Below are 14,940 nucleotides of genomic sequence, written 5' to 3'. Positions count from 1 at the left end.
GTAATTATAGTCAATATAACAACACACCTCCCGCCCCACTGTAATTATAGTCAATATAACAACACACCTCCCGCCCCACACTAATTATAGTCAATATAACAACACACCTCCCGCCCCACACTAATTATAGTCAATATAACAACACACCTCCCGCCCCACTGTAATTATAGTCAATATAACAACACACCTCCCGCCCCACTGTAATTATAGTCAATATAACAACACACCTCCCGCCCCACTGTAATTATAGTCAATATAGCAACACACCTCCCGCCCCACTGTAATTATAGTCAATATAACAACACACCTCCCGCCCCACTGTAATTATAGTCAATATAACAACACACCTCCCGCCCCACTGTAATTATAGTCAATATAACAACACACCTCCCGCCCCACTGTAATTATAGTCAATATAGCAACACACCTCCCGCCCCACTGTAATTATAGTCAAATAAACACACCTCCCGCCCCACTGTAATTATAGTCAATATAACAACACACCTCCCGCCCCACTGTAATTATAGTCAATATAACAACACACCTCCCGCCCCACTGTAATTATAGTCAATATAACAACACACCTCCCGCCCCACTGTAATTATAGTCAATATAACAACACACCTCCCGCCCCACTGTAATTATAGTCAATATAACAACACACCTCCCGCCCCACTGTAATTATAGTCAATATAACAACACACCTCCCGCCCCACTGTAATTATAGTCAATATAACAACACACCTCCCGCCCCACTGTAATTATAGTCAATATAACAACACACCTCCCGCCCCACTGTAATTATAGTCAATATAACAACACACCTCCCGCCCCACTGTAATTATAGTCAATATAACAACACACCTCCCGCCCCACTGTAATTATAGTCAATATAACAACACACCTCCCGCCCCACTGTAATTATAGTCAATATAACAACACACCTCCCGCCCCACTGTAATTATAGTCAATATAACAACACACCTCCCGCCCCACTGTAATTATAGTCAATATAACAACACACCTCCCGCCCCACTGTAATTATAGTCAATATAACAACACACCTCCCGCCCCACTGTAATTATAGTCAATATAACAACACACCTCCCGCCCCACTGTAATTATAGTCAATATAACAACACACCTCCCGCCCCACTGTAATTATAGTCAATATAACAACACACCTCCCGCCCCACTGTAATTATAGTCAATATAACAACACACCTCCCGCCCCACTGTAATTATAGTCAATATAACAACACACCTCCCGCCCCACTGTAATTATAGTCAATATAACAACACACCTCCCGCCCCACTGTAATTATAGTCAATATAACAACACACCTCCCGCCCCACTGTAATTATAGTCAATATAACAACACACCTCCCGCCCCACTGTAATTATAGTCAATATAACAACACACCTCCCGCCCCACTGTAATTATAGTCAATATAACAACACACCTCCCGCCCCACTGTAATTATAGTCAATATAACAACACACCTCCCGCCCCACTGTAAATATAGTCAATATAACAACACACCTCCCGCCCCACTGTAATTATAGTCAATATAACAACACACCTCCCGCCCCACTGTAATTATAGTCAATATAACAACACACCTCCCGCCCCACTGTAATTATAGTCAATATAACAACACACCTCCCGCCCCACTGTAATTATAGTCAATATAACAACACACCTCCCGCCCCACTGTAATTATAGTCAATATAACAACACACCTCCCGCCCCACACTAATTATAGTCAATATAACAACACACCTCCCGCCCCACACTAATTATAGTCAATATAACAACACACCTCCCGCCCCACTGTAAATATAGTCAATATAACAACACACCTCCCGCCCCACTGTAATTATAGTCAATATAACAGCACACCTCCCGCCCCACTGTAATTATGGTCAATATAACAACACACCTCCCGCCCCACTGTAATTATAGTCAATATAGCAACACACCTCCCGCCCCACTGTAATTATAGTCAAATAGCAACACACCTCCCACCCCACTGTAATTATAGTCAATATAACAACACACCTCCCGCCCCACTGTAATTATAGTCAATATAACAACACACCTCCCGCCCCACTGTAATTATAGTCAATATAACAACACACCTCCCGCCCCACTGTAATTATAGTCAATATAACAACACACCTCCCGCCCCACTGTAATTATAGTCAATATAACGGCACACCTCCCGCCCCACACTAATTATAGTCAATATAACAACACACCTCCCGCCCCACTGTAATTATAGTCAATATAACAACACACCTCCCACCCCACTGTAAATATAGTCAATATAACAACACACCTCCCGCCCCACTGTAAATATAGTCAATATAACAACACACCTCCCGCCCCACTGTAATTATAGTCAATATAACAGCAAACCTCCCGCCCCACTGTAAGTATAGTCAATATAACAACACACCTCCCGCTCTACTGTAATTATAGTCAATATAACGGCACACCTCCCGCCCCACTGTAATTATAGTCAATATAACAACACACCTCCCGCTCTACTGTAATTATAGTCAATATAACGGCACACCTCCCGCCCCACTGTAATTATAGTCAATATACCAACATACCTCCCGCCCCACTGTAATTATAGTCAATATAACGGTACACCTCCCGCCCCACTGTACTTATAGTCAATATAACAACACACCTCCCGCCCCACTGTAATTATAGTCAATATAACGGCACACCTCCCGCCCCTCTGTAATTATAGTCAATATAACAACACACCTCCCGCCCCACTGTAATTATAGTCAATATAACAACACACCTCCCGCCCCACTGTAAGTATAGTCAATATAACAACACACCTCCCGCCCCACTGTAATTATAGTCAATATAACAACACACCTCCCGCCCCACTGTAATTATAGTCAATATAACAACACACCTCCCGCCCCACTGTAATTATAGTCAATATAACAACACACCTCCCGCCCCACTGTAAGTATAGTCAATATAACAACACACCTCCCGCCCCACTGTAATTATAGTCAATATAACAACACACCTCCCGCCCTACTGTAATTATAGTCAATATAACAACACACCTCCCGCCCCACTGTAATTATAGTCAAAATTAACAACACACCTCCCGCCCTACTGTAATTATGGTCAATATAACAATACACCTCCCGCCCCACTGTAATTATAGTCAAAATTAACAACACACCTCCCGCCCTACTGTAATTATAGTCAATATAACAACACACCTCCCGCCCCACTGTAATTATAGTCAATATAACAACACACCTCCCGCCCCACTGTAAGTATAGTCAATATAACACCACACCTCCCGCCCCACTGTAATTATAGTCAATATAACACCACACCTCCCGCCCCACTGTAATTATAGTCAATATAACACCACACCTCCCGCCCCACTGTAAGTATAGTCAATATAACAACACACCTCCCAACCCACTGTAATTATAGTCAATATAACAACACACCTCCCGCCCCACTGTAAGTATAGTCAATATAACACCACACCTCCCGCCCCACTGTAATTATAGTCAATATAACAACACACCTCCCGCACCACACTAATTATAGTCAATATAACAACACACCTCCTGCCCCACTGTAATTATAGTCAGTATAACAACACACCTCCCGCCCCACTGTATTTATAGTCAATATAACAACACACCTCCCGCCCCACTGTAATTATAGTCAAAATTAACAACACACCTCCTGCCCCACTGTAATTATAGTCAATATAACAGCACACCTCCTGCCCCACTGTAATTATAGTCAATATAACAACACACCTCCCGCCCCACTGTAATTATAGTCAATATAACGGCTCAATGAGCCTCGTGTGTCATGGTCAGCCGGAGAAGACCATCAGCAGCCCAAGCTAAGGTAGTATAGCCCAATGCTCAGTTGAAAAGCACCCCTTATTATGTGGATTATAATTAATGGACATTTTTGTAAGGGTTGCTACATTTTTCGTAAGGGGAAATCAAGTCTGACATTTTAAAGTGGAAATTACAAGCTTCAGAAACCTTTTTAAACCTCAAATACACGACAAGCTGTACATTTCCTGCATTGCAACAGGGTGATCAAATTAAGATCTGACATCTGTAGAAGGACTTTTAAACATGTCCTGTTAGTACCACAGACCTACTGTCATTATTTCTAGTGCTATGGACTGCTCCTCTATAAGACCTTACTAGGTAAACAGCTAATGGTTGATATAATGGTTGATCCCTCTAAGATGTCCATCTGTAGGCGTGAACGTGACATTTATCATGGAAGCTTGGATAGTTTATGGGGTGCACAGTCACAGTCATTCCTAACACAGAGAGCAGGAGAAGCAAGAGCAGGAGCTTCCTAAGAGAGCAGGAGAAGCTCTCTACTGTCCTTCCAGACCAAAGATCCTATTCAATTACTAATTCTATGTTCCTGACTACAAATGGATATTGTGGGAGCATCGATTTGTGTGAGACTACTCCCAGCACACCGGATGTGACATCATCAGCATCGCTTCCTCCTGGCCTTGTCAGGAAGGGACAGCAGAGACGCACAAGGGGGTGAAGGCCTAATCGCTGTAGTAACCGATATAGCCATTAGCGGCAGCTGCGGCAAAGAGAGGCTGTTTCTGCATATTAATAGGGCCGGAGAGAGCAGCAGATGTGTGGCCGTTAAATGGCTGGTGATTGTAGGGCTTGTCAAAGACAACAGTCTCCACTGTGACTGTGTGATGTCACAGCCAGGAAGGGATTAGCAGTCAAGCTGTCTTACAGATGAGCTTTTGCCTTTTTCTGCTGTCTGCTTGAGAAAAACTATTTTCTTGGAGGTAGAGAGGACCCAGGTTTGACTGCAGGCTCTTGATAGGGCAGAGGTGATTGAATATGCTCTCACACAGGGGGGGAGAGAGGATCAATGAGAAGGACAACAGGTTGGATATCTGCCAATCGCACACACACACTGTGCTGATTACACAGACCCACACACACCCACACACACACACGGTCACAAAGAGACATATCTACCCACACACATTGTTCTCTATCCTTACACAATCACAGCCACCAAGAGGACTGAAGTGTGTGTGTGCGTGTGTGCATGTGTGTGTTTGCGTGCATGTTTCTCTTATAGATGCTCAGTTTTGTCTTGTGGAGAACTGTGAGACACCACACCACACACCCCCTCGGTTTCCTCCCTTCCCTCCATCCCTCCTTCCCTCTACCCCTCCGTCCCTTCCTTCTCTGTGAAGCAGAGATGATCAGTGCAGATGAGGCAGCCCCTGTCTGTTCTACATCAGCATTTAGCCACTCCACAGCTCTCTCCCCTGTCTCTCTGTCCATTCTGCTTTTGTCCTCCCTCTGCATTCTGGTCAGTGGATCCAACCACCCTGTGTTATCAGAGAGAGAGAGAGAGCCTTTTGTCCAGCCTGCCGTACAAAGACTGAAGAAATGATTGCTCTTATTTAACCATTACATTGGTTGAGAGAGTCAGAGAGACAGAAAGATAAAGGAAACACATGAGTAAATGACGGCTACAAAGTATATTGAAAGCAGGTGCTTCCTCACAGATGTGGTTATTGAGTTGATTAAGCAATTAACATCCCATCATGCTTAGGGTCATATATAAAAATGCTGGGCAAGCCATTACTTTGGCTACCAAGGCTATGCCACCATAGGATGACAATGTCCCCATCCACAGGGCACAAGTGGTCACTGAATGGTTTGATGAGCATTAAAACTATGTAAACCATATGCCATGGCTGTCTCAGTCACCCCTGAGACAGCGTTTCCACCACCAGCAACAAAACACCAATTGATGTAATCTCTTGTGGAAGAAGGGTCTCAACCCTCTAATAGAGTTCCAGACACTTGTAGAATCTATATCAAGGTGCATTGAAGCTGTTCTGGCTCATGGTGGCCCAACACCCTATTTAGACACTTTGTGTTGGAGCTTCGTTTATTTTGGCAGTTACCTGTAGTTTAACTTATACACTTTATGTTTTCAATTATATTTCTTCCTGGTCTTGGTCCAGTGGTTTTGCAGCTCAGTACAAGGCCAGAGTGGCCAGTTGGCAGGCTGGGGATCAAGGGGTGAGTCCCTGAGAATACTCTCCAGAGTCACTGGACCAGAGATGGATTATTTTTAAGTAATACATCTTCCTTAGTTATGCCTTACAGCTCTCAAACAAGTGTGTGTGTGTGTGTGTGTGTGTGTGTGTGTGTGTGTGTGTGTGTGTGTGTGTGTGTGTGTGTGTGTGTGTGTGTGTGTGTGTGTGTGTGTGTGTGTGTGTGTGTGTGTGTGTGTGTGTGTGTGTGTGTGTGTGTGTGTGTGTGTGGTGTGTGTGTGTGTGTGGTGTGTGTGTGTGTGTGTTTCTTCAGTCTAAGCTTTTTTGTGAAGCAATGGATAATAGAGGTCATTGTTCTGATCAGCCACAGCTACTGGGTCCAATGTATTCACTATTGTGGTCCAGTAACGTCCACACTTGTATGCCCATGTCAGTGCTTGTCCTGTGCCATGTTGAAGTCACCAGAGCTAGATTCCCATTGAATAGTGCCACCCGGTGCCAATGACCAGGTTATCATGTCCAACTGGCAGAGCCTGGTGCCAGTTTAGGGAATGGAGTCACCCTGAGGAACAGTATGTCTCAACCTAGTAATCCAATCTTCTACTCTTCTCGCTCTCTCTCTGTCTCTCTCTCTCTGTCTCTCTCTCTCTCTTTCTCTCTCTGTCTCTCTCTCTCTCACTCTCTCTGTCTCTCTCTCTCTTTCTCTCTCTGTCTCTCTCTCTTGCTCTCTCTGTCTCTCTCTCTTGCTCTCCCTCTCTTTCGCTCTCCCTCTCTCTCTCTCCGTCTCTCTTTCTCTCTCTCTCTCTCTCCCGTCTCTCTTTCTCTCTCTCTCTTTCTCTCTCTCTCTCTCTCTCGATGTCTTCTCCCCTCTGTCATCTATGTGCTGCCTCTTCTCTCCCTCTCCATCTCCTTCCCCCACTTCTCTTATTTTCACCCTCTTTTCCCCTGCCCATTTGGCCAGAACTGAAAGACCAAGTCCTTTCTCTGTTGAAGGTGCCAGGAAAAGGAGAGGGGGGGGTGCACAAAGGAAGTGAGGGAGGATTGAGGGACAGAAGGGGGAATTAAACAGAGTGCTTTGTCACTTGCCAATGAAAGACATCTTCAAAATTAGGCTAGTTGCCCTGACTCTATGGAAGCATTTCCTCCTGGCAAGGTAACAACTTAGCATACACATCTCCACTCCAGAGATTGGATGGTCTCTTCCTGCTGGGTTGCTGTTATTCCTAGAGCAAACTAGTTCAATCCAGTCACAGAGATGGCCATTTATAAATAGGATTGTGCTTGCCTCAGGTGTTGAACTGGGTCTGGGAGAAAGACACAGACAGAAAAGTTCTGCTGAGATGGAGGTCCTGTTACAGCAATGGTGCCAACTTTGCTCCCTGATTATATTCTCCAGAGAATTCATTAAACAATGTTTCATGAAACAATGCTGTTCAGGGTTCTCTAGTCTGTGAATTAACATTTAGCTTTTCTGTTTTGTCTGTCACCCTTCACCCACATCCCCTTCCCCATACCTCATCAACATTCATTCCTCCCATCCAATAACATTTTCCCAATCCCTATTGAATCACACACAACATACAACACTAACCTCTATCCTTCATCCTCCTCCCCTTATCCCCTTCTCCCCATTCCCCCAGACACCTTTGCCAGTAAGGTGGCAGCCATCCAGGACCAGTATGCTGACGCATCCATCGGCAACGTGACGGGCAGCAACGCGGTCAATGTGTTCCTGGGCATCGGCGTGGCCTGGTCCATGGCTGCCATCTACCACAACTCCAAGGGCAACGACTTCAAGGTAGACCCGGGGAGCCTGGCCTTCTCCGTCACTCTCTTCACCATCTTCGCCTTCATCTGCGTGGGGGTGCTGATGTACCGGAGGCGACCTTCGATCGGCGGCGAGCTGGGGGGTCCGCGGACTCCCAAGATATTGACCACCATGCTGTTTGTCAGCCTGTGGCTGCTGTACATTCTGTTCTCCTCGCTGGAGGCCTACTGCCACTTCAAGGCCTTCTAAACAGCATCAGACTTAAGAAGGCCCAAGAAGAGCTAACCAGAGACAAGAAGGAGGCAACAGCAGTGGTGAAAAACATTTTCCTCTTGTCATTAATAACTCCCCCTTTCCTCCTATACCCCTTTTAAGAAGTGAAAGATCTGCCCCCCTCTGTCCCCATGGTCTAGTGCTTAATGGATGAAACTGGTTGTTCAGGCGAGGAGAGGCCTGTCAAGGCTAGGACAGACACCCCTCTGAAGTCTGTAGAATGGCAGACTGTGTGTGTGTGTGTGTGTGTGTGTGTGTGTGTGTGTGTGTGTGTGTGTGTGTGTGTGTGTGTGTGTGTGTGTGTGTGTGTGTGTGTGTGTGTGTGTGTGTGTGTGTGTGTGTGTGTGTGTGTGTGTTCGTGGGAGCGTGTGCGTTTGTGTTTGTGGGTGCGTGTGTGTGTGTTTGTGGGAGCGTGTGCTGTGTGTTTTTGTGAGTGCGTGTGTGTTTGTGGGTGTGTGTGTTTGTGGGTGTGTGTGTTTGTGGGTGCGTGTGTGTTTGTGGGTGTGTGTGTTTGTGGGTGCGTGGGTGTGTGTGTTTGTGGGTGCGTGTGTGTTTGTGGGTGTGTGTGTCTGTGGGTGCGTGGGTGTGTGTGTTTGTGGGTGCGTGTGTGTGAGTGTGTATTTGTGGGTGCGTGGGTGTGTGTGTTTGTGGGTGTGTGTGTGTTTGTGGGTGCATGGGTGTGTGTGTTTGTGGGTGCGCGTGTGTGCGTTTGTGGGTGTTTGTGGGTGTGTGTGTGTGTTTGTGGGTGTGTGTGGGTGTTTGTGTGTTTGTGTGTGTGTGTTTGTGGGTGCGTGGGTGTGTGTGGGTGTTTGTGGGTGTGTGGGTGTTTGTGGGTGTGTGTGTTTGTGGGTGCGTGGGTGTGTGTGTTTGTGGGTGCGTGTGTGTTTGTGGGTGTGTGTGTCTGTGGGTGCGTGGGTGTGTGTGTTTGTGGGTGCGTGTGTGTGTGTGTTTGTGGGTGCGTGAGTGTGTATTTGTGGGTGCGTGGGTGTGTGTGTTTGTGGGTGTGTGTGTGTTTGTGGGTGCATGGGTGTGTGTGTTTGTGGGTGCGCGTGTGTGCGTTTGTGGGTGTTTGTGGGTGTGTGTGTGTGTTTGTGGGTGTGTGTGGGTGTGTGGGTGTTTGTGGGTGTGTGGGTGTTTGTGGGTGCGTGGGTGTGTGCATCCTGAAGGGGGAGCTGTTTAGTATATCTCTTACTGCTCAGCAACCGTCCAGAAACAGCATCGTCCACGCCTGACGCTCGTTTCAAAATAAACACTAGACATCTGAGTGAAATCCTTTAATTCCCCTGACCATCATTATTGATATGTATATGCATGAACATCCCCCCCCCAAAAAATGATTCAGCTGTTAACAAACGTAGTGGTTGGGAGTAACAGCTACTTTTAAAGAAGGTCTCTCCTCTGTGTGTGAGTCTTAATAAATCTCAGTTAAGGCCTGGCTGCAAGAGCTGCCCACCACCTTCTGATCCTCGGTTTGATCCCCAGTAGAAAATCTGATTAGGGTTCCTCTGTTATTTATCTTGCCGCAGATGTAGTTATGTAAAAGTTGAAAATCATGGAGTTTAGTATCATTTTACCTTTAAGGCCGTATCGTTTTTGAATGGCCAGCGTTACCATTTTAACTTTCAGATAACTCGTTGTCAACTTAAACGATCATTTTCAAAACTAGCCCAAGATGGCTTTTCCAGTTTAGTCAATGGGATTGTCATCACCGCCATACTTGATTCAAATTGCAATAGAATGCAGAGAAGCCATACTGTATAAGCTCTGTCCATTGGCTACACGCCTTTCAGCAGCTTCTCCCATTGGCTCTTCCTCTCCATATGTGGTGTCTAAGTTCCTCCCTGACTGGTCTTTCTATCAGTCTCAATCCTCTGTGGACTCTACAGCCAGTTCTAAAACCACTAACCCTAACCCTAACCCTAACCCTTTACCCCTCCGCCTTATCCTAAACCCGCCCCTATCCTAAACCCGCCCCTATCCTAAACCCGCCCCTATCCTAAACCCGCCCCTATCCTAAACCCACCCCTATCCTAAACCCGCCCCTATCCTAAACCCGCCCCTATCCTAAACCCGCCCTCAACACTTAACCCACATGTTCTTCTCTCTCCACTGAGCTGCACATCTTCATTTATATTCCATCAAACAATATCTTAAACATAAATATATCAATTGTAATGGTGGACAGAAGTGTAGATTAAACTGTTTCTATAATGTAGTAGCCCTATAGAGACATTTTACAGAAGTTCAAAGTGAAGCTGTTGAGAAATACATTGGCTGGGTATTTTCTCTTTTCAGAGGTAAAAAGCTTTTGTCGAAATGATGCAATCATTTGAATCCACCTTACTGTCAGTCTCGAGATATAAGGGTTTACATTCAAGACTACACGTCCAGTTTAGGCAAACAGATCAATCCATATGTGGAAGATGAAGGCAGTTCACATTATTTACACCTTCAATCAATTTTTTATGTTAAAGGTATGATGAATACCCTGAGTTTCCTACTGAGTTTGTTTTATACTTGATGTGTAACGTGATAATGAAGTAGAAGTAATCATAGAGTTGTAGTTTGATTTAGAAAATTATAAACATAGCAAGATTTTGTATTTTCTTGTCATTTCTCACCACAGAATTTGCAGCCCCGAGAAGGTTCTAGATTAAAGTATTTACAGTGCATTCAGAAAGTTTTCAGACCCCTTGACTTTTTCCACGTTTTGGTACGTTACAGCCTTATTCTAAAATGGATTAAATAGGTTTTTTCCTCATCAATCTACACACAATACCCCATATTGACAAAGAAAAAAACTTATTTTTTTACATTTTTGCAAATGCAATAAAAAAAATATATGAAATATCACATTTACATAAGTATGCAGACCCAGACTGAGTTCCTGAGCACTCCTGAGCAGATTTTCATCAAGGATATCTCTGTAATTTGCTCCATTCATCTTTCCCTCGATCCTTACTAGTCTCCCAGTCCCACCATGCTTCACCGTAGGGATGGTGCCAGGTTTTCCCCAGACGTTTCGCTTGGCATTCAGGCCAAAGAGTTCAATCTTGGTTTCATCAGACCAGAGAATCTTGTTTCTCATGGTTTGAGAGTCCTTTAGGTGCCTTTTGGCAAACTCCAAGTGGGCTGTCATGTGCCTTTTACTGAGGAGTGGCTTCCGTCTGGCCAATCTACCATAAAGTCCTGATTGGTGGAGTGCTGCAGAGATGGTTGTCCTTCTGGAAGGTTCTCCCATCTCCACAGAAGATCTCTGGAGCTCTGTCAGAGTGACCATTGGGTTTTTGGTCACCTCCCTGACCCAGGCCCCTCGCCCCCGACTGCTCAGTTTGGCCGGGCGACCAGCTCTAGGAAGAGCCTTGGTGGTTCCAAACTTCTTCTATTTAAGAATGATGGAGGCCTGCAGACATGTTTTGGTACCCTTCCCCAGACCTGTGGCTCGACACAATCCTGTCTTGGAGGTCTACGGACAATTCCTTCGACCTCTTGGCTTGGTTTTTGCTCTGGCATACCCTGTCAACTCTGGGAGAATATAGATCTTTCCAAATCATGTCCAATCAATTGAATTGACCACAGGTGGACTCCAATCAAGTTGTAGAAACATCAAGGATGATCAATGGAGACAGGATGTACCTGAGTTCAATTTCAAGTCTCATAGCAAAGTGTCTGAATACTTATGTAAATAAGGTATTTCTGTTTTTTAATTTCAATAAAGTTGCAAAAAATTCCAAAAACCTGTTTTTGCTTTGTCCTTATAGGGTATTGTGTGTAGATTGATGAGGATTTTTTTTCTTTCATCCATTTTAGAATAAGGCTGTAACATAACAAAATGTGGAAAAGGTCAAGGGGTCTGAATACTTTCCGAAGGCACTGAATATGGAAGTCAAGTGCAGTTTACTCCTCTTTTGCCAAAGGGAACTATGTCTAATGGAAACTCCAGTAACAGCTTAGCCAGAATAGTAGTGGGTTTTCTAACACACTGACATTTCTTAACAACACCAAAAAGATCCCTCTGCGGTACTAAAAGTCTTGCTGTTGTTTAACCAAAACAGAATATTTCGAATGACAAATGTGTATAAAAACATTCACATTTCATGAGGATGGGTTAATGCTTGCTTGTCTCCTTGCTTACCTGGTCTAAAGTGAACTTGTTCACGAATGACCAACGGTGGTAAGAGTTTTTAAGGTTCATGGTGGGGGTGTGGAGTTTCTATTACAGTAGCTGTTGGTTAATTATGAAGGTGGTGGCATCAAGCTCTGGAGTAGCTCTATTAGTTTTTTTGTATGGAGTGGGGTGCGATGTTTCAATGTGAAGGAAAAACATTGCACTGGTTCCCGAGTTTGTAATGAAAAGGATGACAGTGCTTATATGCTGATGGTGACCCTGCTGTTTCGGGATTATGTGATCTTTCACTGACCTGAAAACATTACTATGACAATTGAATAGTTAAAAAGACCTCAAACCCTAATATCAAGTTAACCAACTACAATGAAAAGAGGAGAAAGAGAAAGAAGAAATAACATGTGAAGTACAGCCATACATTGTGTACTGGTGCAGTGAAGCACGAGGTCTTCTCCTGCCCAGCATGTGTCGCTATGGTGACCACACCGGGACTCTGCACCGCAGCATCTCTCTGTATCCTCTTACCCCCCCCCCCATGTCCATATTTTGGAATGTTAATGTGCTACTTGTTCACACTGTGCATGAATGATAACATGTCTGTATATAATAAGCAGTATCCCATTCGTTGATGTTGATGGAGGTTTGAATGTTGTATAGATTTGGACTTGTTGTGTCCCCACCCTCACCCGAGCTTGGTTCCCAACTTTACCAATTGCCTGGGCTGTTCCCGACTGGCTGCCCCATCTGTCTCCAGTACGCGTGGCTTCACCGCCGTGTGGAAGGGGATTGGGGGGGCAGTTGGTTAAACGGGTCTCACATCCACTATATCCCAGTGGGGACTTGGACGTGATAGGGCTTCGGCTCTCTCACCCGAGCTCGGTTCCCTGCATCTCCATGTCACATGGGTTGCGAGCTGACCGGCTCCCCCCCCCCCACGCACCCATGTACTAGAATGTTTTATTTGAAGTTAAATATTGCACATTCAGTTAAAAAAAGGCAATATCTGCTATTGTTGAAGGAGGGTGAGAACTTAAAGAGTTATGTATCTTAAGGGAGTTGCATGGGAATTTGTACAAAAGACACTGCTTGCTTATAATGACATTGTGTTATTTGACAGTGTAAGAGAACTATGTACACCAAAAGCTATTTTGTCATGAAGAGATCATATGTATATACTGTATAGTGTTAACAGAGAGAGGTCTGATACCTCCACATATCTTAGAGAATTCTACATATTTATTTTAAAACCCTCACTAAACTCAAGAATGACAAATATTGCCTTTTTGGAGAAGTAGTTTGCTTAAGTGCTAGTTTTGCTCTCTCTCTCTCTCTGTTCCTGCTATGCTGAGCAGTGTTTTGTCTTTGATACCTGAGAAGTGTAATTTCTTCGGGATGGTTTCATTCTTTGTCTCAAAATGTCTGTCTGTCTGTCTGTCTGTCTGTCTGTCTGTCTGTCTGTCTGTCTGTCTGTCTGTCTGTCTGTCTGTCTTATCTACCTGGTATGTGCCTGCCTCTCTGTCTCGCTGGCTGGCTGGTACTGTACATGCCTATCTGTCTCTGTCCCTGTTGAGTGTCTGTCTGTCTATCTGTCTGTACTTGATGTGTGTCATCTGAATAGCACCACCCACCCGCCGCCCAGATGGACCTGTAGTTTTCAGGGTTCTAATATCTCTCACGTTCTCTCTAATTTTCCCTCCTTGCATTCCCTGCCTCTCCCTCTTTAACTTTCTCTCAAGCTCACCCTGTCGATCTGTCATGTTCTTGCTGTCTCTCTTACAGGGTTAAGTTTGCTGTTTGTTTTGTCATATTGATTATAATTGATAGAATATCATGATTTTGTCTTATTTTTGTTCATGTCTGTGTTTTTTTTCTTTATGTTGCACACCAACTAATAGGAAGAAGTACACTAACTGTGATTACTCTACATGGTACACTTCTGACACAGAAAATAAAGTTTGGGATACCCTGTTTCAAAGACCACCGCCTGGACTTGTTTTGTGGGTCTGCATGTGGAGCGGAGTGTTTTTTAAAAGGTTGAGAGGGTTTACTACTGGGAAGTCTGGGAAAGAGCCACTCAACTGTTAAGCAACCAGAGTGTGAAATTGGGCGTCACACTCTGCCTCGAACTGTGCATGAATGATAACATGTCTGTATATAATAAGCAGTATCCTATTCGTTGATGTTGACGGAGGTTTGAATGTTGTATATATTTGGACTTGTTGCCCTCGCCCGGGCTTGGTTCCCTACTTTACCAATTTCTTGGTGCACTTCATTCTGTTGAAATGCATTAGAAAAAGGAGTTGCATTAATTCTGCATAATTGTAGCTAATGGAATCACAACATGTACGACTCATCCATGACATTCTTCACTCTTGCATTAAAACACAAAAGCACCTGGAATGAAGTGTCACGTTGCAGGTTGTGCAATGTTCAAAAGTGTGTGTGTGTGTATTTGGTATTTTATTAGGATCCCCATTAGCTGTTGCAAAAGCAGCAGCTACTCTTCCTGGGGTTCACACAAAACATGAAGCATAATACAGAATGACATAATACAGAACATCATTAAAAAAGAACAGCTCAAGGACAGAACTACATACATTTTTTTACAGTCACACATACACATACTACATACTACATACACAAACTATCTAGGTCAAATAGGGGAGAGGCATTGTGCCAC

The 14,940-nt window shown here is 44.5% G+C and overlaps 1 protein-coding gene across 2 annotated transcripts in view; it reads left to right on the top strand.

The window, feature by feature from the left end:
- Window positions 1–14,238, top strand: part of slc8a1b (solute carrier family 8 member 1b) — a 269,512-nt gene extending 255,274 nt beyond the window's left edge. For both annotated transcript variants that reach the window (XM_071380305.1, XM_071380304.1), the window contains exon 7: window positions 7,734–14,238. In XM_071380305.1, the coding sequence (XP_071236406.1) occupies window positions 7,734–8,110 (377 nt within the window). In that variant the 3' untranslated portion in view covers window positions 8,111–14,238. The remainder of the gene's footprint in view (window positions 1–7,733) is intronic.
- The last annotated feature ends 702 nt before the right edge of the window (window positions 14,239–14,940 follow it).

This window comes from Salvelinus alpinus, chromosome 32, assembly GCF_045679555.1.
Source record: "Salvelinus alpinus chromosome 32, SLU_Salpinus.1, whole genome shotgun sequence".
NCBI classification, from domain to species: domain Eukaryota; kingdom Metazoa; phylum Chordata; class Actinopteri; order Salmoniformes; family Salmonidae; genus Salvelinus; species Salvelinus alpinus.
Note: the sequence above shows the minus strand (reverse complement) of the source record. Positions and strands in the feature narration are given on the sequence as shown.